General features: G+C 40.8%; 1 protein-coding gene across 1 annotated transcript in view; it reads left to right on the top strand.

Moving 5' to 3' along the window:
• Window positions 1–748: 748 nt before the first annotated feature.
• Window positions 749–26,664, top strand: part of SNX24 (sorting nexin 24) — a 77,610-nt gene continuing 51,694 nt past the window's right edge. The window contains exon 1 of the mRNA XM_083577226.1: window positions 749–915. Within this exon, the coding sequence (XP_083433352.1) occupies window positions 856–915 (60 nt within the window). The 5' untranslated portion in view covers window positions 749–855. The remainder of the gene's footprint in view (window positions 916–26,664) is intronic.

Here is a 26,664-nt window from a genome sequence, read left to right on the forward strand (position 1 = left end):
TTACTTCCAGGTTTCACTACTTGCGCATGCGCAGACGCTCAAAGTGACGTCACGCGCATGCGCAGAAGCGGCAAAAAGCGACGTGTGCGTGCGCAGACGTGCCGTTGCTAGTTATGTTTGCTTCTAGATGCGAACAGGGCTCCGGAACGAATCCCGTTCGTATCCAGAGGTACCACTGTAGTTGCTTTGGAAGGCACAACATGACCAGTCAAACGAAGCTGATGTTGAATAATAAATCTCTGCATATGGTGTTTATTGACCTAAGGCCTTTGACACTGTAAATCCTAATGCCAGTGGCCTGTGCTCCTGAAAATTGGCTGCCCAGATAAATCTGTGAACATCATTCGGCTCCTCCATGATAATACGACCGCAACAACCTCAAAGTGAACCATTCACAGTGGGATCGGTTGTGTTATGCCCCAACTCTAGTCATTATTTTCGTTCCCACGGTCCTACACTTTGTTGAAGGGAAACTCCCCTCGTGTGTAGAAATCATCATTGTACATGACCCTCCTGATGCGGCCGCTGCCTCTTTCTCCCCGTGCCCCCCCGTCCCCTTTCCCGGGCCATCTTGCACCAGGAATCACGTGGGGAGCATCGGCGGTTCCCATAGAAATAGGAAAAGGCTGTCCCTGCCAGTCACATGATTGGCGCTGGCCGACGGCGCCTTCCGCCAGGCTTTGCGCTGCTCGGGGCCGTGGAGGGTCTCCTGCTCCCCCCCGCCCCGCCCCTTTCCCGCGGCCGCGCGCTCTCCCGTGCACGCCCCGCCCCTTTTCCCATTCCTCCGCCCCCGTCCCCGTCCCGGAGGCGCTTCCATAACCGGAGCCTGCGCTCTTGCGCACCAGCGACCGCACCATGGAGGTTTTCATCCCGTCGTTCCGCTATGAGGAGAGCGAGTTGGAGAGGGGCTATACGGTGAGTGGTGGGCGGGAAAAGGTTAAACACTCTCCCCTCTTCCTTTACCCTCTGTCCCCCCCCCTTTTAAGGAGCGGGTTGGTACAGCTCGGGCCGCGGTGAGGCTTTCATGGCGCGTTCCATTCGCCCTAGGGGGGTGGTGCGGGACAAGCTGTGAGACGCGCCTCTAAGCACCAGCCAAATTCCCTCAGTTTTGCGTCCTGCGCTACAGGGCAGTACAAAGCCCCGCAATAGTAAGGCGAGAGCTCTTCGTGATGAGGTTCCCCCTATGCCGTTTGGTAAGAGAGAAAAACAAGTCAGGTGCGTTGGCTACTGTTTAATGCAGGGTTTCCCAAACTTGGGTCTCTGGCTGTTTTGGAACTACAATTCCCATCATCCCTGACCACTGCTCCTGCTAGCTGGGGGATGATGGGAGCTGTAGTCCAAAACAACAACTGGAGACCCAAGTTTGGGAAAACCTGATTTAATGGAGTTTGCTCGCAGGGAACTAGACATTCAATGGACAAGCCATTTCTGTTGTTGTTGTTTAGTCGTGTCCGACTCTTCGTGACCCCATGGACCAGAGCACGCCAGGCACTCCTGTCTTCCACTGCCTCCCGCATCTTGGTCAAACTCATGCTGGTAGCTTCGAGAACACTGCCCCACCATCTCGTCCTCTGTCGTCCCCTTCTCCTTGTGCCCTCCATCTTTCCCAACATCACGGTCTTTTCCAGGGAGTCTTCTCTTCTCATGAGGTGGCCAAAGTATTGGAGCCTCAGCTTCAGGATCTGTCCTTCCAGTGAGCACTCAGAGCTGATTTCCTTAAGAATGGATAGGTTTGATCTTCTTGAAGTCCATGGGACTCTCAAGAGTCTCCTCCAGCACCATAATTCAAAAGCATCAATTCTTTGGCGATCAGCCTTCTTGTAGACTGGTAGAATTGGCATCAGCCAGGTCAGAAGCAAAGTACCTGGGGTCGTTTCCTAGGCTTGGTTGTGTTGCCACTTTTTCTTTGCCAAAACTCTGGCCCCTGAGAAATGATAATGTCCCCTTGAGGATACGCAGAGGGGCTTATGTGAAGTTGAGGGCTTCTGCCCAGGTATGCTAAACTAAAGTGCTTATTGGCCTCGTTGGCAGTGGCTCCCTGCTTGGGAAGAATACATCTCTGTGACTTGGGATGGGTTTACAACTCATGTTTAACTTCTTTTAAGTAAGGCAAGATAAAAACTCGCTGCGATACAACAGCTTCTGAGTACCAGGTTCTCAGCTTGCAAAAAGTGTCGGAGCTCTCCCAACAGCTTTCACGTTTGGAGTTTTCAAAGAAGGATGGCATCAACTAAGTTGCACAGAGATCCTTGTCAATTGTAGGCGAAGCTGCTGGGGTGGGGCAGCAATTGCATGCTAATTTTTTAAAAAAGCTGTTTTGATTGTCTCACCACCTACTATTCTATCTCAAGAAAATAAGCCTGATATAATTTGTTTATTGGTTTAGCTGGAATAATATTCTAAAATGATATTGGCTACTGCAGCGAGCAAGAAGGAAACTGTCTTAAGGAAGAGCTAGCATATTTCCCAAAAGTGCTGCCTAAGATATAGCAGAGAAACCAAAACCACATCTGACACTTGTAAAGCCAGGATAAGCATTTTTCATAGTCAGTTCCTTGAGTTTCCAATGACCATTGACCTTATTACAAGTTTCATGCTCAAGTCCCATTTCACACATTATAGCAGGAAGCAAGAGTTTCTTGTGCTTCTGTATTCCATATTGCTTCATATAATTTGTAATCTCACACTGGGGTCTAGTTGCCACTGAGGAGATTTCACCCCTCCCATATCCAAGAATCTCCTGATGATCTCTGCTGATTCTCCAGAGAGGAGGAGCAGTGTTCTGCTCTCTACTTATTCTGCTCCAGCACCACATCAGTCAGTCAGTCAGTCAGTGTCGGAGAGAGAGAGAGACTGAGTGTTAGAGATCATGTGTAGAGATAAGGTTGCTGCTAAGAGCAGCTGCAGACACTCAGTGCAGTTTAGCATTCATTTATGCTTAGACCTCATTTAGCTCTGTATATAGTTGTATAATAGTTGTAGATAGAATAAAGAAGTTATTCTACAGAGCTGCTCTCTAAGTCGTTTATACTCTGCTATACTCTGCTATACTCTGCTGTGTGACGACTGTCTACTTGTGGAAGTGAATCCGGTGCTCACAACTCTAAGCTGTGAGTCCACAGCACTTTGACCTGTTCCTGTGCAGAAGGTGGTCTCTGGAAGTGCTACCCAGCTCGCCTAGCCCAGTCAGGGCTGAAGTGCATGAGTCCAGTTGGTGGTACTGGCTCAAGGGCGATGCTGACAGCCACTAGGTGTAAACCAATGGTTCTTGCCCAGAGGGCGTAGGGCTGCTATCTACAAATCGGGGGGAGGGATCCAGAGCTTTAGGGGAGGCAAAGGTGAGCATTAGGGATTTTTTTGACAGCTCCTTCACTGCTCTTGAGATGCCATCTGAAATTCAGCAGAAGAAAGTTTTGATCTACTACTCATCCCCTGCCCTGAGGATAAAATCCCAGACACCTCTCTATCCCCCATATACATAAAGTAGCACATGACAATGGGGTTTAAATGCTAAATACTCACCTCAGTAAAAGGTACATGCGCAGAATCTGCTTCTGCCATTCCTCTCATTATATTTAGTCAAATGTGCCTTCAGCACAGTCATAGAATCATAGAACTGTAGAGTTGGAAGGGACCTTGAGGATGATCTAGTCCAGTGTTTCCCAAAGTTGGGTCTCCAGCTGTGTTTGGACTACAGTTCCCATCATCCCTGACCACTGTTCCTGCCAGCTAGGGATGATGGGAGTTGTAGTCCAAAACCAGCTGGAGACCCAAATTTGGCAAACACTGATCAAGTCTGCCTGCAATGCAGGAATATGCAGCTGTCCCATGGGGATTGAACCTGCAAACCTTGGCATTATAAGCACCACATTCTAACCAGCTGAGCTATCCACTCATCTGCTTGGCAAGAAATGGCTGCCTGAATAGTGCTGGTCATTGAGAGCTGTCTACTAATACCAAACTTTATATCAGCCACAAGGGTCTTGTGCTCAGCAGACATTTGATGCTAATGTTGTATACTTGGTGGGCAGTAGTGGATTAAATATTAAAAACCATTGGGTTAGACCTGCTCTTCAGTGGGGACTCACATGAGTGAATGTTTCTCCATAAGGAAAGAAAAAATCCCTCCAAATGCAAAACTGGCATGTTGGGGAGAAGGTAAAATTTAGGGCTGTAGCTCAGTTGGCAAACTTGTATGCAAATAGTGCTAGGTCCAATTTCCAGTGTCTCCATGTAGGGCCAGAAAAGACTGCTGCTGAAATTCTGGAAGAGCTGCAGCCTGTCATTGTAGTACTTAGTTAAATGGACCAATGGCAGCTTCCCATGTTCCTAAGCTGGACCTCTCCTCCTTGGTGCCCAGTTAGACAGCACCAATTTTGACCTCTTCTTGGCTATGTTGAGAGCCAGCACTATGACTTCCATAGCTTACCATTTGACAGTGAGATCGCCTTGTACGTTTTTCCTTTTAAGCAAGTCAAATTGACACTGTGCTTGACAAGATGTTGGTGATATTTGTTTTCCTCAGTTAATACCAGTCAACGGCTAAACTTTTTTATTGCCACTTTAAATTGATGAGTGGGTCTCCAAACTATTGAACCTCTACTTAAAAATGCAACAGTTGTTCATAATTTGGCAGTGAATGACCTTTAAATGTAGACGTTTTGTAAAGATATCCTTGGGGAACAATTTAACTTCAAAATGACACCCATGAGCACTTGTTATCATTTAAATATGCCTCCTTTGTCAATAACAGAATAGCAAGTACTAGTTAGATTTCTAATGTTGATTCAGATACTTGGACACTGGCCGAATAAATTAGTGTGTACTTGATTTATATTGACCAAAAATGTTGCATTGGTGTGTTACAGGTCAAGGTGACATGTGTTTAAGTGGACCGAGGTGCAAAGGGCACACTTGACTGACATGCTTGCAGTGTTTTTAATTAACTTTTTTAATGCTATCCCTTAATTGCTTTTTGAGGTAGTTGAATTATGGAGCTGGGATATGATGTCAGATATTTTCGTTTTTAAGTTATTAATCTCTCTCTTGCCTATAAAATCATTAAAGATTTATTCTTTATATTAGTTTATATAGTTTCCCACTTCCTTTTAAATCTGCTCTAGCTGTGGATTGTGCACCATAGCAGTGAAAGGAGTCTCCTATTGCAAGTCAGGAGGAAACGCTGTAACTTCCTGATGCTAATATTCCAAATCTGTTGATCCCGTGATAAGCAGATGTCGTCAGGCTATCTAGTTCTCCCCAGCTTTACCAGAAAATGACTTTAAATACAGTACAAGTGCAGAGCTACGTCAGTTTTGCTTCTGGGCTTTACCTTACCCTTATGCTTGCTTTTCCTGTGCAGCAACAGTATGCAATGTCCTAAAGTAGAAAGCAGTGTAGCCCTGAAAACATGATTTGTGTCCTTCCTCCATTTCTAAGGCTCTCAGTCCAAATCCTTTAATGCTGCTCTGTCAATTCAATTCAGCAGTATGTAGAACTATGGTTTAAAATAATCTGACACCTGGATGGGAAGTTGAACAGTAGAGAAGGTAAAAGGTAAAGGTAACTCTGACCATTAGGTCCAGTCGCGGAGGGCTCTGGGGTTGCATGCTCATCTTGCTCTATAGGCCGAGAGAGCCGGCGTTTGTCCGCAGACAGCTTTCGGGTCATGTGGCCAGCATGACTAAGCCACTTCTGGTGAACCAGAGCAGCGCATAGAAATGCCGCTTACCTTCCTGCCGGAGCGGTACCTATTTATCTACTTGCACTTTGACGTGCTTTCGAACTGCTAGGTTGGCAGGAGCAGGGACCGAGCAATGGGAGCTCACCCCGTCACGGGGATTTGAACCACTGACCTTCTGATTGGCAAGCCCTAGGCTCTGTGGTTTAGACCACAGCGCCACCAGCGTCCCTTAAGGAGAAGGTAAAGGTAAAGGGACCCCTGACCATTAGGTCCAGTCGTGACCGACTCTGGGGTCGCGGCACTCATCTCGCTTTATTGGCCGAGGGAGCTGGCGTACAGCTTCCAGGTCATGTGGCCAGCAGGACTAAGCCGCTTCTGGTGAACCAGAGCAGCACACAGAAACGCTGTTTACCTTACCGCTGGAGCGGTACCTATTTATCTGCTTGCACTTTGACGTGTGCTTTCAAACTGCTAGGTTGGCAGGAGCAGGGACCGAGCAATGGGAGCTCACCCCATCGCGGGGATTCGAACCGCCGACCTTCTGATCGGCAAGTCCTAGGCTCTGTGGTTTAACCCACAGCGCCACCCGCATCACCAAGGAGAAGGTAATTCTTTACAAATTGGAATACCGGTCACGTCTCGCTTTCTTGAATGGAAACTTGCCCTTGAAGTCTTAGAAAGTTTCAGTCATTAAAAAGACTGCTAATAACTCCTGCTTCATTTTTTAAACACGTCAGTAATGGATACTTTAGTGATATGTTATCCTACTCCTGGCTTTTGTAGCCAGACTTTTTTCGATCCTTGTCCTGCTGGGCATCAACCTTTGGTAATATTTCGGTTCCAAAACCTAGATCCTTGGTATAATGTGAACCTCTGTCCTTTTCAACTGCTTGGTCCACTTTAAACAACTATGTGGTGAAATTTTGTTCATGTGCCTTAATGGACACCCCTTTTCTTTAAAAAAATACTCACTTGGTCCTCTCAACTCAACAGTGTTGGCTCCTCTTTGCTGTCTATGCTGTTTCCTGTCATTGATAGGGGATCAGAATGTTTCACATCAACAGGGCAAGTTCTGATAGTTCTGTGAAAGCTATAACTTTTAAAGAATTTCTGCAGCATGTTGATAATGGAATTTTAATACAGTTCTATTAAAACATATTGAGGATGGAGATGTGTGATTGTGTACTAAGTCTGGTAGTAAGGCTAGTACTAAGTCCAGTACTAACGCTGGAATTCTACAATGAATACACATGCTGTAAGGATGTTTTTAAAAAGTTACACATTCCCGGAGTAGAGTTGAGATAGATAATATATTGAAATATGCAGCTGCTGCATGTATATCTTGGTCTCCTCTCCTTCAATTAGACCACACTAAATATTCTTGTTAAAGTCCTGTTTCACTTATTGTTAGTGCCATATAAGCAGACGTGTCTATCATGCCTTGAACTGGGGTAGGTGGGAATGATGAAATGTTGTAGTACAAAATGTCATGATACTTGAATCTTGGAAGCTCGTCCCTTAATGTGCCATGAAAATTCTAACATAAAAATTTGATGAAACACATTTCATTTTTGTTTGAAATAAGTTTAGTTTTTTAAACCGAAGCAAATCATACACTGCAGTGTCTTCATACACGAGAATAATGGAATCCAACAACACCTCATAATCCCTTACATAAACACAAATTAAGAATCTTGATTGTGTGGTGAAACAATCGATAGGGTAGCAGCGAGTATGTATTGATTGGGAAAATTGCTTTTATAAAAAGTAATCAGATTCATTTCAGCTGACTTGCCTTCTCTCATGGCCCGATCCTATGAACTGCAGTACTGAGATGACAGTTCATATGATCTAGAATAGCACACATAATAGAATGCGCTAAGATCAATTGAATTTGCTTTTAACAATGTCTAGCACCAGATGTGTAACACTACAGCTTTGCACAGTGCTCAAGCATCTTACATATGGCATTCTTAGCTGTGGCACCATCTTTGTGTCTGCACTCTGTATCATATAAGCATACCTCAAAGGACAGTCGTTCATTTATTTATGTTCCACTCTGTACAATGCACACAGAATGGTATGCAGAATTATTCTATCTCCACTCTTAAGACACATTTCACATATCTTTGTGAGGCAATTAACCCTGCTTTAAGAGTGTGTGTGTGTGTGTTCTCTTTCTCCTCCCCTCCCCGAAAAAAATGTATGGATAGAAATTGTAACATACTTCGTTGCCCTTTCCAGAGGACTCATAACTAAACTTACTCATACAGCATTAATTACAGGTGAGTAACTTTAAGTTTGAATGACTGAAAAACAATTCTTCTTCCTTGTAAAATGCTGTACTACTCTGTATAGGTTATTTGTAAATGTCTGCACTGTCCTTTAATATAAATATTCTTAGGGTAGTTACACAATTAAAATAGGAAGTAGCTATGACATCGTATGCTTGCAGACAAAACCCAAAGGGCAGGGGGATATTTCATTACTTATTTTATTAACAAAACCCAACTTCTACTCCATTGGTTTTCCCTACCTTGTACCACTGTCAACAACTGATGTCACTTAAAGAAGTCAGCACACTTAATTTATCAATAACTCGGGTAACTGGGATATTCCATATTCCAAACTGCCTTCCCTTACTGCTACTCTGTAGGCGGGTTTTTCTGTAAGCCAAGTGGTTTGACTACCCCATCAAGTACTTGGCCACCAAACTACTCTGGCTTCTTTTCAAGTCTCCTTCCTAGTCCTCTTCCTTTACTGTCTTCTTCTTCTAGCTGCCCATGACCACCAAGCACCAGCCAACACTCCAAGCAACAGCTCATAACTAACTAACTAATTACTGCTTCTCAGGGTTTAATGGCAAAGCAACCCCAAGGAAAGTCCCTATTACTGCCTCCTACCGGGAAAAGTGTGATCACATTTCTGTGTACACAGCAAAATTTTAAATTACATTTTGTTTGAAATATGTGGCCAACTGTTGCAATTCTGTAGTTAATACAGGTTCCAAACCTGCATTTTATCCAGATGAAAGTGTGTGTGTGTGTGTGCCTTGCAAATGTGGGTCAGGGTCCAGACAGCAACTCCTTTGGTGCTTTATAAGCATGGATCTCCATGTCACATGACAAATGGCTTAACAACTCATCCATTTTGGAAGTGGTTTTCTATGGTAGCTGCTGCTTGCGATATGACTATGCAAAGTTGTTTTAACTCAGCACAGACCACTAGTCCTGATTCATTTTGTAATCTAAAACACTTCTGTTCAAAATGACACAATGGAAAGAATACATTGTTTGTTCTAGGTTCATTCAAATAAAGTGTTCCCGGGTTACAAACACGTCAGGTTACAAACTCCGCTAACCCGGAAGTAGTACCTTGGGTTGAGAACTTTGCCCCCGGATGAGAACAGAAATCGCACACCTGTGGCAGTCGGAGGCCCCATTAGCGAAAGTGTGCCTCAGGTTAAGAACGGTTTTGGGTTAAGAACGGACCTCCAGAATGAATTAAGTTTGTAACCCAAGGTACCACTGCAGATACTTATTGATCTAATACTTAAATCAGTTCCATTCATACAGAAAATGAAACTAAACCATCCCATAATGATATATGTGCACCAATCTTTAAAGAGAGTTATGTGCATTAGTATTTTATCAATGTGTGTAGGCTTACATATTAGTTGATAACATTTTCCTTTATTTGTTTTGAGTAAAGACTTGGATTTAATAATATACACCAGTCTTTCAAAATATTGATTTTGGTTTAAAAGAGTACAAAAATAATCCTCTTCCTGCGGAGCCAACAAATTTTAAATAAATATGGCACATGAAGGAAAAGTCAGAATACATTGTGTGGATCCAAAATAAGCAATGCTTCAAAAACAATTACCAGGAAACAGAATGTGATAGAGTGAGGAAATATTTTATATAAGATTTCCCATGAAATGAGAGGCTGATTTCATATTCATATACAATGGGTTGTATTCAACTCTGCCGTTCAAGCTACACAGAAGACTTGCACTTATGCAGCAGAATTCCCCTCTCCTCTTCTCTGCAGCCTCTTGTGCTCCCTTAAAATCTGCTCCAGAGGGTTGGGAGACCCTTTGAAGCAGATTTTGGGAACATGTGGGGAGTGGAAAGGAAGGGAAAGAAAGTTCTGTTACTTGAGTGGGATACTATTCCTACAGTGGTGGATACAAAAATCCAACAATGTAGGAGTATATGTATTCCTATACACCCACCTGGGGTGGTGCTGTGGGTTAAATCACAGAGCCTAGGACTTGCCGATCAGAAGTTTGGTGGTTCGAATCCCCGTGACGAGGTGAGCTCCCGTTGCTCGGTCCCGGCTCCTGCCAACCTAGCAGTTCAAAAGCATGTCAAAGTGCAAGTAGATAAATAGGTGCCGCTCCAGCAGGAAGGTAAATGGCGTTTCCGTGCACTGCTCTAGTTCTCCAGAAGCGGTTAGTAATGCTGGTCACATGACCCAGAAGCTGTACGCCAGCTCCCTCGGCCAATAAAGCGAGATGAGCGCCGCAACCCCAGAGTAGGCCACGACTGGACCTAATGGTCAGGGGTCCCTTTACCTTTATACACCCACACTGCTCTGTGTGTGTGTGTGTGTGTGTGTGTGTGTGTGTGTGTAGTTTAGGTGGGCTGATTTTGTGAGAGAATACAGGAGCAATGAGATTCTCATCACACTTGTTTAAGCCTTTCCAATCAGTCGGAGCTGGAACAATAATCTAAATTTTACTTTAGCACCTGCTGTGTTACTAATTTCAGTGTAGTGTATGCAAACTGAGCTGGGGTTTTTTACTACAATTGTTTATTTGTATTTTTCCTTGTATAGACTGGAGGGAAGACAAGAGACGAAACAATAAAGGCATTGATTCAAAACCACAGATTCATCTTCCTGTTAACAGGCTCTTTGTTCATTTTCTTTCTTTTCCTTTTGAAATGAGCCAATCGTATATAATAGGATTACATGTTCATGACACACTTTCTCTATGAATTATGAGAAATTTAAGTTTCACAATGCCCAGTGGACGTATTCCTTATTTCTTGAGAGAAAGTAGCAAGAAGAAGAGGCTTCAACCTTTTTTCTTCCTTTCTGCTAGTTGTAGACTAAATTGTCAAAACTCTCTCATTTGAAAGGAGAGAGGGCTCTTCTAAAATAATCCACAAATAACTTTATCTGTCAGGGTCTACGAACTTAATGCCCTGTTTCTAAAATCACTCTTCTTCTGACTTCCGGGTTGGCGCCATCGCCGAATGGCGGACTCCCTCCGAGCTCCGGAGGGAGCCGGCTCGGCAGGGGCTGGGTTTTACCGCACCGGCGATGCGGGGACCCTTAGAAACCACGGCCACGGGGGCCGTGGACTTGGAGACTCGGCTAGCACCGCTAGCGCCCTCCCGACTCGTGAAGGAGCCTTTTTAAAGGCTACGGATCGGGTGCCGGGGAGAAGCGTGGTGCTTTGAGTCCTCTGCCATCCCTGCCGAGCGAAGCCGCATGCCATCCGGCGGAGAGCGCTGACTTCTTCCATTGAGAATTTGGACTTTTAACAACAACCCGTGAGTAAATTGGAAATCGGGTTTAAAAGAAGAAAAATTTTTGGGATTTGAGACGAGCGGGGGGGGATCTAAAAAGGAAGTCAGTCCCCCTCCCTATTGTAGACATTTTAAAACAAGGATTGGGAAGCCAAGGCCCAAAAAGAACGGTATCTTTGCTAAATTAAGAATTCCATGATGGGAAAGTACAAGAATTGTGCTGGAGGAAGAATTGAAGGAGAAGGAAAATGCACCCCCCTCCCTGGGAACCGGGGCGATTGAGGAGTGAGCCTGGTGAAAAGAGCCGGTGATTTTGACAGCTGTCAAAGTAGCTGTCAAAGTCGGAATATTAAAGAGGATTTTATTACAAGGACCTTGCTGGTCAAATTTGTTACAACTTGATATAATTTGTTAAGACTTGAATACAAAATGGCGAAAATACGGAGAACAATCGGATTTTTGGAAACAAAGTTACAACAACCCCCCTAGAGGAGTTTCGGGACATTACAAAGATGGGCGTAAGCCGGGAAAAATACAACACTCCGGAATTTCACAGAACTGGTTATCTCCTGGGAAAGCTGCAAAACGGAAACTGAATCTTGTCTACAGGGTGTTTAGACTAAAAGGAGACAACAGAATACCTTACTGAAGAAGGAAGGGACTGAACGCAAGTTTTTGTTCCTGAATAACAACAACCCATGTAGAGTTACTAAACTTCGGAATAAGAAAGTTTTAGCAGCGGAACAAGAGGAAGCTGGACTATAACCTTGAAAGAACAATGGGGGGAATTTTATAATTTGACATTTTTAAAGATTTAGGAATTAATTTTTAAAGAAAGTAATCCTAGAAATGGGAAATAATTCTGCAAGGAGTTGGGGGAAAAATGGGATTGATGGACTTAAGATTTCCAGGCTGGAAACATAGATTGGAGGATAAGGGAAATTAAACCGGGGAAGGGGAGGGAGAATTAGAATCCAAAGGCTTGCAACTATTTTCTGAATTGGTTTTCTTTTTTCTAATATATTTTTTATTTTTTTTATACTTTTATTCTGTGTGCTTTTACTTTAATGGGAAAAAAGGGGGACATTGTGGAAAGAAAAGGGGGTGGGCTATGGGGAGAGATCTTTTGCTTTTTTTTTATCAAGGGTGTTGCATAAGGTTTGTATAAATTTAAATTTGAACAATGGGGTATATAAATTGTGCTTTAAATCAGAAATAGAACTTGTGGAAACAACAATATGAAAGGGGAATACAGTAGGGGTGGGGGAAGGGGGGAGTCCCAGAAAGTGGATGTTTGAAAATAAGGTTCTGAATGTATCTTCATAATTTCTTTTCTTCTCTTTCTGTATTTTGGAAACTTCAATAAATATTATTTAAAAAAAAAAAAAAAAATAAAATCACTCTTCTTCTCAGTTAACTAGATAACTACATAATCCTCTTAAGAGAAGAGCTCATGAACCTGCTTCTGTTGGTATTTCTAACCCAACTCTTCTAACGAGCTCAACAGGAAAGTTGTTTTTGCTTATAAAAGTAGAAAATAGATTTGATAAAATGGTTAGTCCCTTGGTCCTTGTTTTATTTATCATATCAGAAAAGAACAATGTTTTGCTGTGTTGTGGTCAAAATAAGAGGCGACCTTGCTTGTTCACAAGTGTTCAAAGTCTAGAGATAAGAGGGGCAAAATAATAGAGTACAATGGAAAGAGTGCAGTGTAATTATTTGTGACTTGTCAAGTGACGCCCTTTCAGGCCCCTAGTGATTCAAATCTGGGAACTCTGCACAATTCTCTAAGCTAAGCATGGCCAGCATCAGAGAAATCTCGCCCAGCTTCTCCGACAGTGCTGAAATTGCATCAGTTTGTCATGCACTGAGCATGCCAGCTCTACACAATATCATTTGCTTGCAAATGGGCCTGGCCCCAAAGCCCTGATACACATTCCTTGGTATCTGACTCTTGGCCTGTGATTTGTCATGTCTCTGGTGCTATCAGTTTAAGGTAATTTTAATAGATTCTGATGGTTTGCTTGTGGGAGCAAAGAATGCGCTGTAGCCTGTGTCATTTCGTGGTTCTTTCTGTAGCGTGTAACATGGGAGACAACCTCATGCTGGTGATACCCAGTCAGAAGGACTACAGAGGAAACGAGGCTGTCTTGTGTGGTTTTTGCTAAAAGCTTGCATTGACAAATCTTCAAAGGAAGTTTCAAAATTTGCTTAATCATTATCCCCGTTTTTAAAGCACAGGGTTTCTTTTCTTACAAATCGTTTTGTCATCTTCAGTTAAAATGCAGGTATGAATGTGCAAGGTTTCTTAGACTTCCCCAACAGTGAACCTAACGCTATACTTCATACATTAAAAAAAAATACTGAAGTTGTGTACGTTGATGCTTAATAAATACCTTTAAATCCTATAACACTTTCCTGAGTTTAGGTCCCACTGAACACAATGGAGTTCTAAGTAGAGAAGTATAGGGTTGCGTCAATAGTATTATTAACTGAGGGGGAAAATACCAAACATTTTGGGCTAAAGTACATACCCTTAATAACTGAGTTTTAATATGTGAGTTCCTCTTATTAGTGTAACAGACATATATCATTGTCATTTTTTTCATCTTCTGATCTGTGCTGCATGGAGCAGGTGCTTCTAACTTTCTGAACTAATGAGAAGATAAAATCAATAATTTAATAGTTTGAAAATTAGGACATTGGGAAATTGTTCAGGAAAGTGAGTGTTTAGTTGTCTGAGAGAATTCAGGAGTGTTATGAAACAAATGGCATATTTTATTCTGATTTTGACACTACTGGATGAGATTATTTTACCATTGACAACTCTGATCTTTACATCATTTTTTTAACTGACTCTTTTAATTGATCACTTCTGTGATATCAGAGTCTGCAGCATAGCTCTCTAGATGTCTGTTGACACTCATCGATTACCGTAAAGGTGTTAATGTTGGTGATTTCATCCAAGAAACGTTCAAAACTCTGTAGCGAAAAGCTCGCAAGCTTGTTGTTTTGAGCTTCTGTTGAGTAATGTGGACTTGTCTAGAGAAGTATGAGTTGAGTTCTTGAAAAATAGCTAGTTGTTATTTTGTATTAAGTGTGGAATACAAACACATTAATGTTTAGATTTCAGTGTTTTTAAAAAGTATCTATTAACATTCATTATTTTCTCTACATGGAATTCACGCAAGATGTGTTCAGACACAGACCATTTCTTTTGACTTTTCCTTAGGGAATGTCTGACAGCAGAGTAACTTGGAGCATCCCTGAAGCTAGTCTGAGCTCTTGTCAGTTTCTTTTCCCTACACACACATGCACACATTGGTTTAGCTTTTTTTCTTTTTTTATGCAGAGAAGAATTTTTCAGCCATTATTTGCAGCATTTACAATCTATGTGAGTCTGTGAGAATATACTGATCAACTTAGCTGAGAGGGCAGTTCAGCATCCTATTTCATTCTCTCCCCACCCACTCCTGAACATGTTTCTCTGTGGACAGGAGATGGGGCTGGAGCTTAGTGGTAGAGCAACAAGCCAAAGGTCCCAACTCAGATCCTCAGTATCTCCAGGTCAGTTTGGAGAAAGACTCCTGAAACCCTGGAGACAGTGGAGATGTTGTGGACTACAGCCTCAATCGGTTTATAATTTTGAAGGAACATTCACGTGTGCAGATATCAATTTGTACAGTTTAGATCTCCAAGGTGCCTTCCCATCTATGTCCTCTATACAAATATTTTAATCCTTTCCCCTTGTCCTGATTAATGGTATAGAATCATAGAATTGTAGAGATGAAAAGGAACCTGAATGTCATCTGGTTCAACCAGCTGATACAAGGCCTCTACTTCTATGTTCTTGATTTTGGACAGTTCATTAGAAATTGGTTAGAAGTCCAGTAAAGTCGTACCTTGGAAGTCGAATGGAATCCGTTCCGGAAGTTCATTTTATTTCCAAAACGTTCAGAAACCAAACTCAGCTTCTGATTGGCTGCAGGAACCTCCTGCAGCCAATAGGAAGCCGTGGAAGCCCCATCCGACGTTCGGGTTCCAAAGAACGTTCGCAAACCGGAACACTCACTTCTGGGTTTGCGGCGTTTGGGAGCCAAAACATCTGAGTACCAAGGTGTTTGGGATCCAAGGTACGACTGTAGTATGTGTTGGCCAACTTTGATCTGTCAGGAAATGTTTAAATTGATGAACCTGTAGCCAGTTAAATCCAGGGTCTCTCACCTTCCAAGGTAAGTTGTTCTATAGATATAGGATTATGATTCATGTAGAAATACCGAAACCTGAACATATTTGTCTTTACTTTGCTTTATAAGGCTTTTGTAGCATTGCTGAACAAGGCTAAGCATAGATATTTTGAAACCTTTAAAAAATACTTTTTAAGGATGACCCAAGTGCATTATTTTGTCACCTGTTTCTGTAAATGATGTGCTGCCATGTTTTCCTGTTACTGTCGGTGTAACGGAGGCTAATTTATTCTTCAAAGCAGGTACTAGCATCCCAAACAGTTAGTCATTTAGGCCCATGGGGGGGGGTCCAAACAGATTAATATCTTTATTGGGACCTGTGAAAGCATAGTGAGCAAGCTTTCACCAGAACTGTTCTTTAAGCTGGATGTTAAGCAGAAAAAGAAAAGGGGAAGGTAGTGGTGGAAGAATGTTGCAAGTTATAATCAAAAGTGTAAGCCAGAAGCTTGCCCTCTTAAGATGGAATGGAGGAAGTGTTAAGTAGAGCTAATTGGGTTAGATTTTCCCTGTGTGCACAGATTTCCAGTTGGCAGCAAAGTAAGCAGAGCTTGAAGAAGTAGTGGTTGTTCTCTCTATAAAATGCTGTTAAGTTCAGATAACCAGCAACATCTCTCTACCTCATCCCACCAAGAGTTCTTGCTCACTAGTTTAGCAGCACCAGCAACCAAATTGCAAAGGTATTATGCTACGTAAGCTATTTAGTTTATTCTTGCTCTTCCACCAAAATTTATCCAGGAATGTCAAGTCAGTGGAGTATAATAAATCTTTGGCTGACCCTGAACTTCCTGTCACATTAAGATGCTGAACGTACACCCTGCTCACCTTAAGTCATGTTGGCCTATCTGATTTCTGGGAGAATTTCGCAACAGCTGTTAAGGGTATGGGAAAAATTATTAGATGAAAGCAGTGAGCATATACTTGCCCACACGGGAACTTTTCTTCTGGGTGTGTGTTCATGGACAGTTGCTTTATTTTATCATTGTTTTTATTGTTATGGTTGCTTACATGAATAATCTCTTTTTTTAATAAATATTTTTATTAAGCAATTTCAACATAACAAATTATCAAACCGTATAATCGCATACATTATTTTTCCCCCTTTTTTCCCACTCCCCCTTCCTTCCATCCCTCCCCCCTCCCACCAGGGACTTCCCTCAGCTCCTCTCTCTGATTTCTCTTCACATATTATTCTCTGCATGTTATAAAGTTATACATATCCTTACCTTATCTAGCTATCATGTTATCAGCCAATAAATTAGTGTACAGTGTTACCTCGGGTTAAGTACTTAATTTGTTTCAGAGGTCCGTTCTTAACCTGAAACTGTTCTTAACCTGAAGCACCACATTAGCTAATGGGGCCTCCTGCTGATGCCGCGCAGTTTGTATGTCAATTTAGCTTACATGAATAATCTCTAAGCAACTTACTGAATTTTTTTTAAAGAAAAGGATATGTCCTTTAAAAAAATTATTTAGAAACTTGTATAAGCTGCTTAATCAGTATTTTCAGTATTTATTATTATTTATTTCATAAACTTTATATACCACTTGTTTGTTGTTGTTTTTAAAAAATCCACCCCCAAGGTGTTTCACCTGTTCCTTAGCATTGAAAATATACTTCTTACTTTAATGTTTGCTCATTCCAACTTCGGGCAGATTGTATGAGTGGATTGTAGAACACGAGGGAAACTATCATGAAACATGTGTCCTGGTTCCTTCCCAACACACACACACACACACACACACACACACAGGCTCTTACTTGGAGGTAAGCAAGAAATCTTTAGTCAGGCAAATAACAGGACATAACTTATTTTCTAGGGTCCATGCATCTACCTTTCCCATGCATTAACAAAGTGCATTCTATAAAGTGGTGTATTGATGCTTTTGTATCTTGTACAGGTATCAGAGTGGAGATCTTGAAATAAAGTTTTAGAATTGAAATGAGCAAACTGTTACAGTTTTGTATAATAATATATAGCCAAAGGTTTATCTTCAACACTGGCAAAAACATTACATAGTCGAAGAGCTGAGTAATTACTGATCTGTTCTATAGGCTACAAATAAGGATGATACGTGAACTGTATCATCAGTTCACACTAAAGGAAAAAGAATTAGTTATATTTTAACAGAGACTTAACAAACATTGTTGGGAAAAGACTGTAACAATAAGCTTTGCACGACAATTAATCATTTACCAGGTTGGGCTGTCATTGCTTTTCCTTGGATATCCAACTTGAGTAACAGTAGGGGTCACTGTGTACATTGAATTTGACATGACATCTGAAAATTATCTTAAAAGACTTGCATGCTCGAGCAAAGTTTAAGAGAGGAGACACATAAACTTGCCCCCTAACAACCCTCTCTTTAGAAAAGAAGAAAATTAGATGTGCACACGCTGTTCTGAAATGAATAAAAGTTGTTTTAGGTGTGTTTCTCATGTGACCTTGTTAACATTTGAGCCCTATGTCTGATTCCATGAATAATGAGTGACTTACTAAAACGAGAATTTCTAATGACAATGTGGATTTCCATTGAATATGTTAAGTATGCAGAGATATCAGTCTGAGGATACATCAAATGAATGAAAAAGGCCAACATTCTACAATACAGGAAGCTGTATTTTCCCACCCCCTTAACTAAATGCTAAAGATATGACAAAGCAGTCAGTGCTTCATGCGATGCTGGCAGTGTCTTTTAGCTCTGGAAATATTTTGATGTGCACTTGGTAATATTTGTTTTCAGTGTGGTGATTGCTCTCTTCATGCTTTGCTTCCTAATTTTGTTTTCCTTCAAATGGCAAGTGGTAAGTTTTTGACAGGAACACAATTGTAACTCTGACATGTCGAACCAGATGTTCTCATTTTACAAATGATCTTGACATTAGTTAACAAGTATCTTAAAGTGTCGTACTAGTATCTCCTGATGCTCTGCGTGGTGTCTGCATCTATTGTGGATTCTCAGTAGTTTAGCTGAATCATAGTTTTTCCACTTTCTTTTTTCCTCAGGGTCTTCTGGCTTCTTTTGTTACTGTCTGTTGAAAAATTTAAATCTTCCCTTTTCTTGACACTGTTGCATTAATCTCCTTGACAGCCTACTTCAAAATGAAAAAAGTGTTCATATCTTTTATCATGTTGCTTGTAAGTGCAAGTCTCTGTAAATGCCACAATACATGCAGCAGTAAGTATTAGGGTAGATACTATATTTAATGTCTGCTTATTGGTAAACTAATACCTCTCACTAGCAGAACTAAATAGCATGTTTCCTTCCTGTCTCTTTTTTCCATTGTTGTTGTTTGTTTGTTTGTTTTGCTGGCTTGGGCCATTTGTATGATGTAATCTTATCATGAAATATCAAGAGAGGATACAACAAAAGGAGACAAGGAGAGCCCTTCCAGATCAAACCATCTGGTCTTGCATCCTATTTCTCACCAGGTGCTTATTTGAATAATCTATCCCTCTGAATAAACCTAGCATGCCTCACTTCTCAGGAACAGATAATTCTAATTCCAGAAATAGTGTGGCGGGCAGGGGAGCCTGGAAAACCCAAAATGAGTGGAACTCATGAATCAAGCATTGCTTTCTAGGGGATTGGAAACATGCTATGCAAGCTTGAAAACTTCTTCCATGAAGCATTATCTGAACAGGGTTGCAGTGGCTTTCTTAGACTCAGTGATGGGTAACTCTAGCTATGGAATGGTTATGAAACTGTTCAATAGCCTGCCTGAAGCATAGTGGGAGTGGCAAAATCAGTACAGTGGTCCCTCGGGTTACATACGCTTCAGGTTACAGACTCTGCTAACCCAGAAATAGTACCTTAGGTTAAGAACTTTGCTTCAGGATGAGAACAGAAATCATGCAGCAGTGGCGCAGCGGCAGCAGGAGGCCCCATTAGCTAAAGTGGTGCTTCAGGTTAAGAACAGTTTCAGGTTAAGAACGGACCTCCGGAACAAATTAAGTACTTAACCTGAGGTACCACTGTACAGTGTACACCTGCCCTTTAAATAGTGAAACCAGCCTTACATCAAAGCTAGATAATTTTCTGTGAGCTCTATTTTCATAATGTGTGTGTTGGCTTCTGATTTTTTGGGAGTGGGGTTGGGAATTGGTCTCTGTTTTGCTTCTAGAAGAGGCAATAAAGCACTGCATGGTGTCACTGAAAAATGCAAAGATGCAAATCAGACCTGAAAGTAAATCATACCACCAGCTAGTCAATGGGTTGAATACAGAGCTGCCATTCATATGAATGGAAGAGCTCCATCTCTTTGTGGAACTGAAATCCTGTGCAGGAACTTCTTCCGGCCAGCTCTTAGGTTCTTAGGGTGCACCATTTAGAAACAAAACAATTTAAAAACAGAATGTTGCACTGTTTAGAAAGTGCTCGTTTCCAGACAGTACATCATTTTTTAAAGTGTTGTTCGCTTTAAGAAAATATTGTTTTGATTCCTTTGAGTTTAACTAAAAAAAACAGTAAAAGTCATTGCTCCAGTTACAGTGCTTTTTTTGAAAATAAGTAGTGATACTGCTGCAGGCATGCTTAGAGCAGTGGCTCAGGTATTTACCCAGTTCACATATCCCTGTCAGAAAGAGTCAGTTTCTGCCCTTTTGAAGTCTTAGACAGTGATGTGAACATATTGCAAACCGCTGTAGAATTTTTCCCCACCAACAAAATGAATATTGTTTATTGGTGCTATAAAACTAGTCAGGGGTGGCGCTAAACGCAGGCAACTCACTTGGGTCACCTTTCAATGATGTTTATTTCGGTAGAATTACAAATTCATTGAAGAGAACAGAATGAGGCGCCTAAGCACGCGGCAGCAAATCTTCCTTTTCTATTGCAGAAAGACGTTGGGTAAAGGCACGATTTTAAAGTGTCTGAAAGTGCCTGGAAATTAAAGGCATTGTTTTTCAGTTTGAGGCAGGTCCTAGTTGTACATAGTTTAGTGCCTTACACTTTGGATGCATAGTTTTACTATTGAGGAACAACTAATTCATTTTCTGGCTTCTTTCCCTTTTTTACTTAACAAGGCCATATGAGAACCCATTGCCCTTCATCATCCTTATCTGTTTTCATTATGAGTGTCAAAGTTGCTAAGTTATAAACATATAGAACGGCTAAGAATTCTTGTTTTCTCTATAAATACTGAGTACAGGGGGAAACGGCTTAATATTTTTCCATTAAGTCAAATGTCATTTATAAAGCAAACAAGCTGGTGAAAGGTTTGGTTGCGAAATGTTTCTAGATATCTATTTATATTTTCCTAGAAGAAGATTTTCAATAGAGGTTGAAAAAGCCCTTCACTCCTCATCATGTGGACTGAGGTGCTTTTGTAGTCACATAAATTGCAGGTGGGTGTGCAGGAGGGTCGTTCTCTGTCTCTGTCTGTCTGTTTATCTCTCTCTGACTCTCTCACATACTTCCCATTTTTATTTCACATTTGGGGTAATTGGGACTACAGTAGAAGCTCAGTTTTTCAGCGTCTCGGAAGCCGAGCATTTTGGTTTTCGAACACCAAAAACCCGGAAGTGAATGCTTCTGTTTTCGAACGCGCCTCAGAAGTTGAACACCTTCTGAGGCACGTTTCTCCATTTTCTCAATGGAATTTGCCGACCGCCCATTACGCCCCGGTTGTCGAACATTTTGGAAGTCGAACGGTCTTCTGGAACAGATTACATTCGACAACCAAGGTACCACTGTATCTAGAGAGTGCCAGATATCATTCCCACATAATGTGCTGCTTAGAGTAGTTGGGAAAAGAGTCAGTGGCTATAGAGACTTATATCAATAGTTTGATAAATAATAGTACTTCACAGGTGAGGCTCTGGCAGAAGTCACATCTGGTCATTTAAAATTTTGCATATGTTAGTTATGGGAATGGAAGCTTATGTACAGGAAAGACCGTAAAATATTTCCCTAGTTTGTGGAGCATTTCTATGAAATGTTCTCCAAAGGGCATGGGACGGAGAAATCAACTGGGCAGTATTCAATGTTAGTCATACTCTGAGTAGACACATACAATTCAGTGGACTTAAATACACTGATTTTAGTGGGTCTAATCTAACTAACCTTGGCTGTTACCCAATATGACATTAGAAAGAACATTTGGAAATCAAATTTTTTTCCCCTGACAGTTTACCTTTTCAAGTGTGCATTTTTTACCATGTCTTTTTTACCATGTGTATTTTTTTTTACACATTTTTTCCCCTCATTGTTAGTTTCTCCATTGGACAGTTCCACCATTTCCCAGCTGTAACCTAGTCTAAGCTTTTCATCCATTTGTGCTTGGGAAAGCTGCAAGAGCTAAACACGTTTTTCCATTTCTCATCTCTGCAATCTCTTCCAGCTCTGTGTATTGTAAAATAAGTCTGTGTAAACACACACTCAAAACTTTTTTTAAAATGGCTGCCATTAAAATGTTGACACTGGCAAATATGTAGATCCATTATATCTCAAGATACAACTGCTATTATTAAGAACTGTTATTTCCTGTTATTTTTAATTGCTTATAGCTTTGCCAGCTTTCACGTTTGGGAATTTCCATACCAGGTCTTTGCCTCAGGCTGATTTCCACCCCACCCCCCAAATCCGTCAAGGTTTCAGTAAAAACAATTTCTCGATTTGTTTTTTAAAAATAAGGTCAGGCAAAAATATGTGCATTTGACAATACTGTTGGCATTTCAAGCAAGGGATCTGGATTTTAGTGATGGAAGGCAGTGTTGCAAATTTAGCAGTGTTAATAAAAGTATGGGGGGAAATAGTGATTTCAGAATTTGTTAAAAGCATGTTTATACTGCCTTTCGTTATAAATTGCCTTTCATTATAAAAATCTCAGGGTGGTGTACAGGATATTTCAAAACAACAAATTGAAACCCAAAATTATTTGGCTTTTTTTTAAAAAAAAGTAGATCATTACTTCCTTTTTTATTGTGTTGTGGCTTTTATATTGTAGAGTGTTGCTTTGAATTGTTAACCACCTGGCTGAACCCAGCGGTAGTAATTAAATGCCTGTATCCTATGAACAAATTCTACTTTCAGAACAGGATATGGGCCGTAATATAAAAATATGAAAAAAAAAAACCTGTAATCTGACTGTATTCACTAGACAGGAGAGGGTCCCTTATGTTTAAATGTTCACATTGTATCACAGTTCACCAACTAATGATATATTAATATAATTAGCACACTTACGTGAAGTGCTTACCGTAACTTTATTTTTGCCTACGATTGGTTAGATTCATCAAGTATAGGGATGTTTCTAACAATGGGACTGTGGTTCCTATTAATTATTTCCTAGTATCCAACATGTTTGTTATATGCACTCCCTGATATGCTTTTCAACAAATACCAATATGATTTAAAGCAGTATTTTTATTTATTTATTTCCTATACGGTCCTTCGTCCAAGGATCACAGGGCAGTTTACCGTATAAAAATGCAAAAAAATACATAATGTAGTAATGAACAAAAATTATTTTTTCTGAGCTTCGCTGTTTAAACTTTTGGCTACATACTTGCGTGTATGGTAGCATGTATACATACACTTTAATTTGTATGTTTCAATAAGTGAATGAAGTTGTGCCTTTTCTAGTTTCAGTCCAACATCAGATGCATTGCCTAGTGGTGCTAATTCTGTGCAGTAGCCGTCAGGAGGAAAAGATGGGATATTGATGGTGGAGTTGGCTTTCATCTTGGTCCCAAAGCAGGACAGCTGTTCAACTCAGCAGTAGTGAAATGGTTTCCATCTTCTAAGACATGGGTAGGCAAACGAAGGCCCAGGGGGCCGGATCTGGCCCAATCACCTTCTAAATCCGGCCCGTGGACAGTCCGGGAATCAGTGTGTTTTTACATTAGTAGAATGTGTGCTTTTATTTAAAATGCATCTCTGGGTTATTTGTGGGGCATAGGAATTCGTTCTTCTTTTTCCAAAATATAGTCCAGGCCTCCAACAAGGTCTGAGGGACATTGGACCGTCCCCTGCTGAAAACGTTTGCTGACCCCTGTTCTAAGAGCTGAATTTCAAATAGCGGAAGGCTTTGGACACTGCATGAAAAGATGACAATCTGATCTTCCATATCCTTCCTGTAATCACTTCTTCTCCTTACCTTTAATGATATCTCTTTCCACTTGCCTGGTCTCCAGCTCTACCTTCCCATCTGGATTCGATGAGACTTTTTAGATCTTAGTCACTGGCAAAGACACCCGTTCCAAACATTTAAAAAGCCATGTAAGCATGTACACTGAGAGGCGTGAAAGTTTTAAAAGTGTTGAAACCCGAGCCATTGTTCCCTGCTAAATGGTAACACTGGGTTAAAAAACAAAAAAAGGTCAGCTCAATTAGGATTTTGCAAGATTGCGACTTCAGTGCCTGTCTGGTATATTCATCTTGGCAAGTTGGCTGATAGTTTGCAAGTGTTTATGAGCACATACCAGTGCAAATAGATTGTCTTCATCACTACGTACACAAAAGCAGTCATGAAATCTGTGCAATGTTTTAAGCGCTAGTGGCATGATATAATGAAGTTGTATTCCATTAAGCACTTGTATACAGGGGAACAAAATGTCATCACCTGAGTGTAGCCGCAATTCCGTAATACAACCTCATCTGTTCCATCAACTAGTTTTGCTCTGATCAATAAGCAGTTTTCTGTGGCCTTTCACTACTGTCAAGTATCATTGAGTGATGTAAATACACATCAGAAACTAGAAACTTGACAGCTCACCCAGACTAAGGAGGGAAGGAAGGAGGGAGGGCAGACTAGTGGAATTGACAAAGATGACAGCTGACATCTGCTGTGTATAAATTATTTGGTATCGCTACACACACAACTTCTTTTCTATTGTCTGTGAACATACCACTAAATTACCATTAACCGACGGAAACCCAAATTTTAGGTCCAGTTTTGCAGAATACAGTCATATTTAAAAAAAAACTTCGAAAATGTACATCTCTGAATATGATAAATCTTGGTAACGACTTCAAAGAAACAAAACCGTTCATATTTTCAAGTATCTAGTTTAAAAATATTGGGTTGTATCCAGCAAAATTTTACTCAGAACAGACCAAGTAAAATTTATGTAACTAAGTTTTGTAATGTCCATTAATTTCATTGGGTGTGCTCTGAATATGACTACTGTTGGATACAATCTATTGATTTTAATACACAGATAATTATTCAGGATTTAAACATATAGCGCAGGATTTACCTAACAAGCCCTGCAATGGAACATTCCCCTTTACCTGCACCCCCGAAAAGGGGGTCAAGAAAATTCCTGGGGAAAGGAGAGGGGGGATCATTCTACCTGGCAAACTGAAATGCTTTGCACATATGGAACTTTTAAAAAATGCTACAGTTTCCCTGTTAAATTAAAGATTATGCAGTAACAGTAGTTGGTGCATTTAGCCTAGTATAAAAAATAAGAAATGGAAAGCTCTCAGAGCATCGCTCATAAAGTTGTTTTCTTTTTTAAAAAGTTGCAATATGTTATATTTCCATAGCAATAAGGCTTCATGCAGGTATTTCTTAATCATGGTTCCTTTCTCTCTTTCTCCCACAAATTTTCTCCACATTTCCGTTTTCAGCATTCACCATGTTTTGACTGTGACCTGGTTTGCACAATCGAATCCTCCTTTAATAAGCCAGGTTATGCGTAGTAGCTTGCAAACAAACAAACCAGGATTCATAAGCCAGCTTTAGACTTCCACTTTGTATCCTGGCTTCTGTTCAAACTATTAGCCATAGTTTCATCTTTGCGTGTAACAGGAAACTGTGGTTAACTCTGACTTTCTGACTTGTTTCCCCATTCCCGTTCAGAGAGGAGTGATAGAGCTATGTGCTAAGGCAGGATTTGATTAATCCCAAGGCAGCCATAATATCAGCTTGTATCTAATACTGCCATAGTAAGCATTAAACCAGAGTTTGAAAATGTGTTGTGAAGCTATGCCATGTTTAACAATGTGCTCCTGAAGGTTACTCCCAGTTGCTTAATGGTTAATAAATTTGAAAGCGTCGTATCTCCACTAAGCCAAGGACACGCATATATAGAAAACAGAACATCTGTTTAATTGGAAGTACTTGTATAATTATTGTTCTTCTAAGACTGCACCTCACTTACTTATTTTTAACTTTATAAACCATGTAGCTAGAGTTGAGGAATGCTGTTTGCTTCCCGATATTTAGAAAAGTAGGATGAATACTTAAAACTATTTTCTGCGCAGTTAACCATATGGATCAATACACTGTGCCTCTAGGCCATTCTGTCATGCTTTTACAAAGCACTGCAGAACTCTTCTATTAAATAATTAACCTTGTTATAAAATGAATGAGTGGAGTTTTTAAACCTTTTAAACGGTATTTTTACATCAGGTTTATGTCATCAACCTCCCATACGGTAGAGGAGGTGAAAATCTCTGCTTGCTTAGGCTTGAAGTTAACAGTTCTCTCGCTAAAGATGAGCATGGAATGTTGTTTGATCTTTCAAGGTGTTCCCTGCTTTGATATACCACTGGTATTGCCAGTACTGTATTCTCATTCTCAGTCATTCCATTGTGGAAGGAGCTATCCTGGCTGTTTAACCGAGCTATTCAGTTTTATTTAATTTATTATTTATTTTCAAAATTAGTACTGCAGCTTTCAAATAAGATCCAGAAGTACACCCAAATTATGAACCTGCTGCTTTGAAACAAGTATAAAGCTGCCCAGAACAGTTTGTATATCTATTTCTGGTTCACTGGAATCTTTCACTGACAGGTACATCTGTCTTGTCTAGAGTTTAGCTTCTCATCCCAACCCAAAGATGGCTTTCAGGAGAAGACATTATATTTAAATTCTGGCTTTTGAAGATGCATACATTGGTTTATTCACTGTAATGACTGTCTTTGTTTCTGATATTTAATTTGCTTCATAGCTCTAATTTTATTGGTATATTCCAGTTTCATACCCCTCAACTGTTCCGCTTTGAGCAGCATATTCCAGTATTATAGAAGCTACCCTGGCTTCTGATTGGATCCCTTGCCCATCGCACATACTGCTTCCAGTTCAAGATTTCTCTGTCAAATTCCAGGTGATTGCCCCTCACGTGCAGCACAAACATCAGAAGGGAGGGTACAGATTTCCAAATTATCTGGAACTCTGAGTGATGCCAGGGAAAGGAGGTACTCAGCACACCTGACTTCCCACTTGCATGTACAACTCAACCAT

The sequence above is a fragment of the Podarcis filfolensis genome (assembly GCF_964270895.1).
Source record: "Podarcis filfolensis genome assembly, chromosome: 11".
NCBI classification, from domain to species: Eukaryota; Metazoa; Chordata; class Lepidosauria; order Squamata; family Lacertidae; genus Podarcis; species Podarcis filfolensis.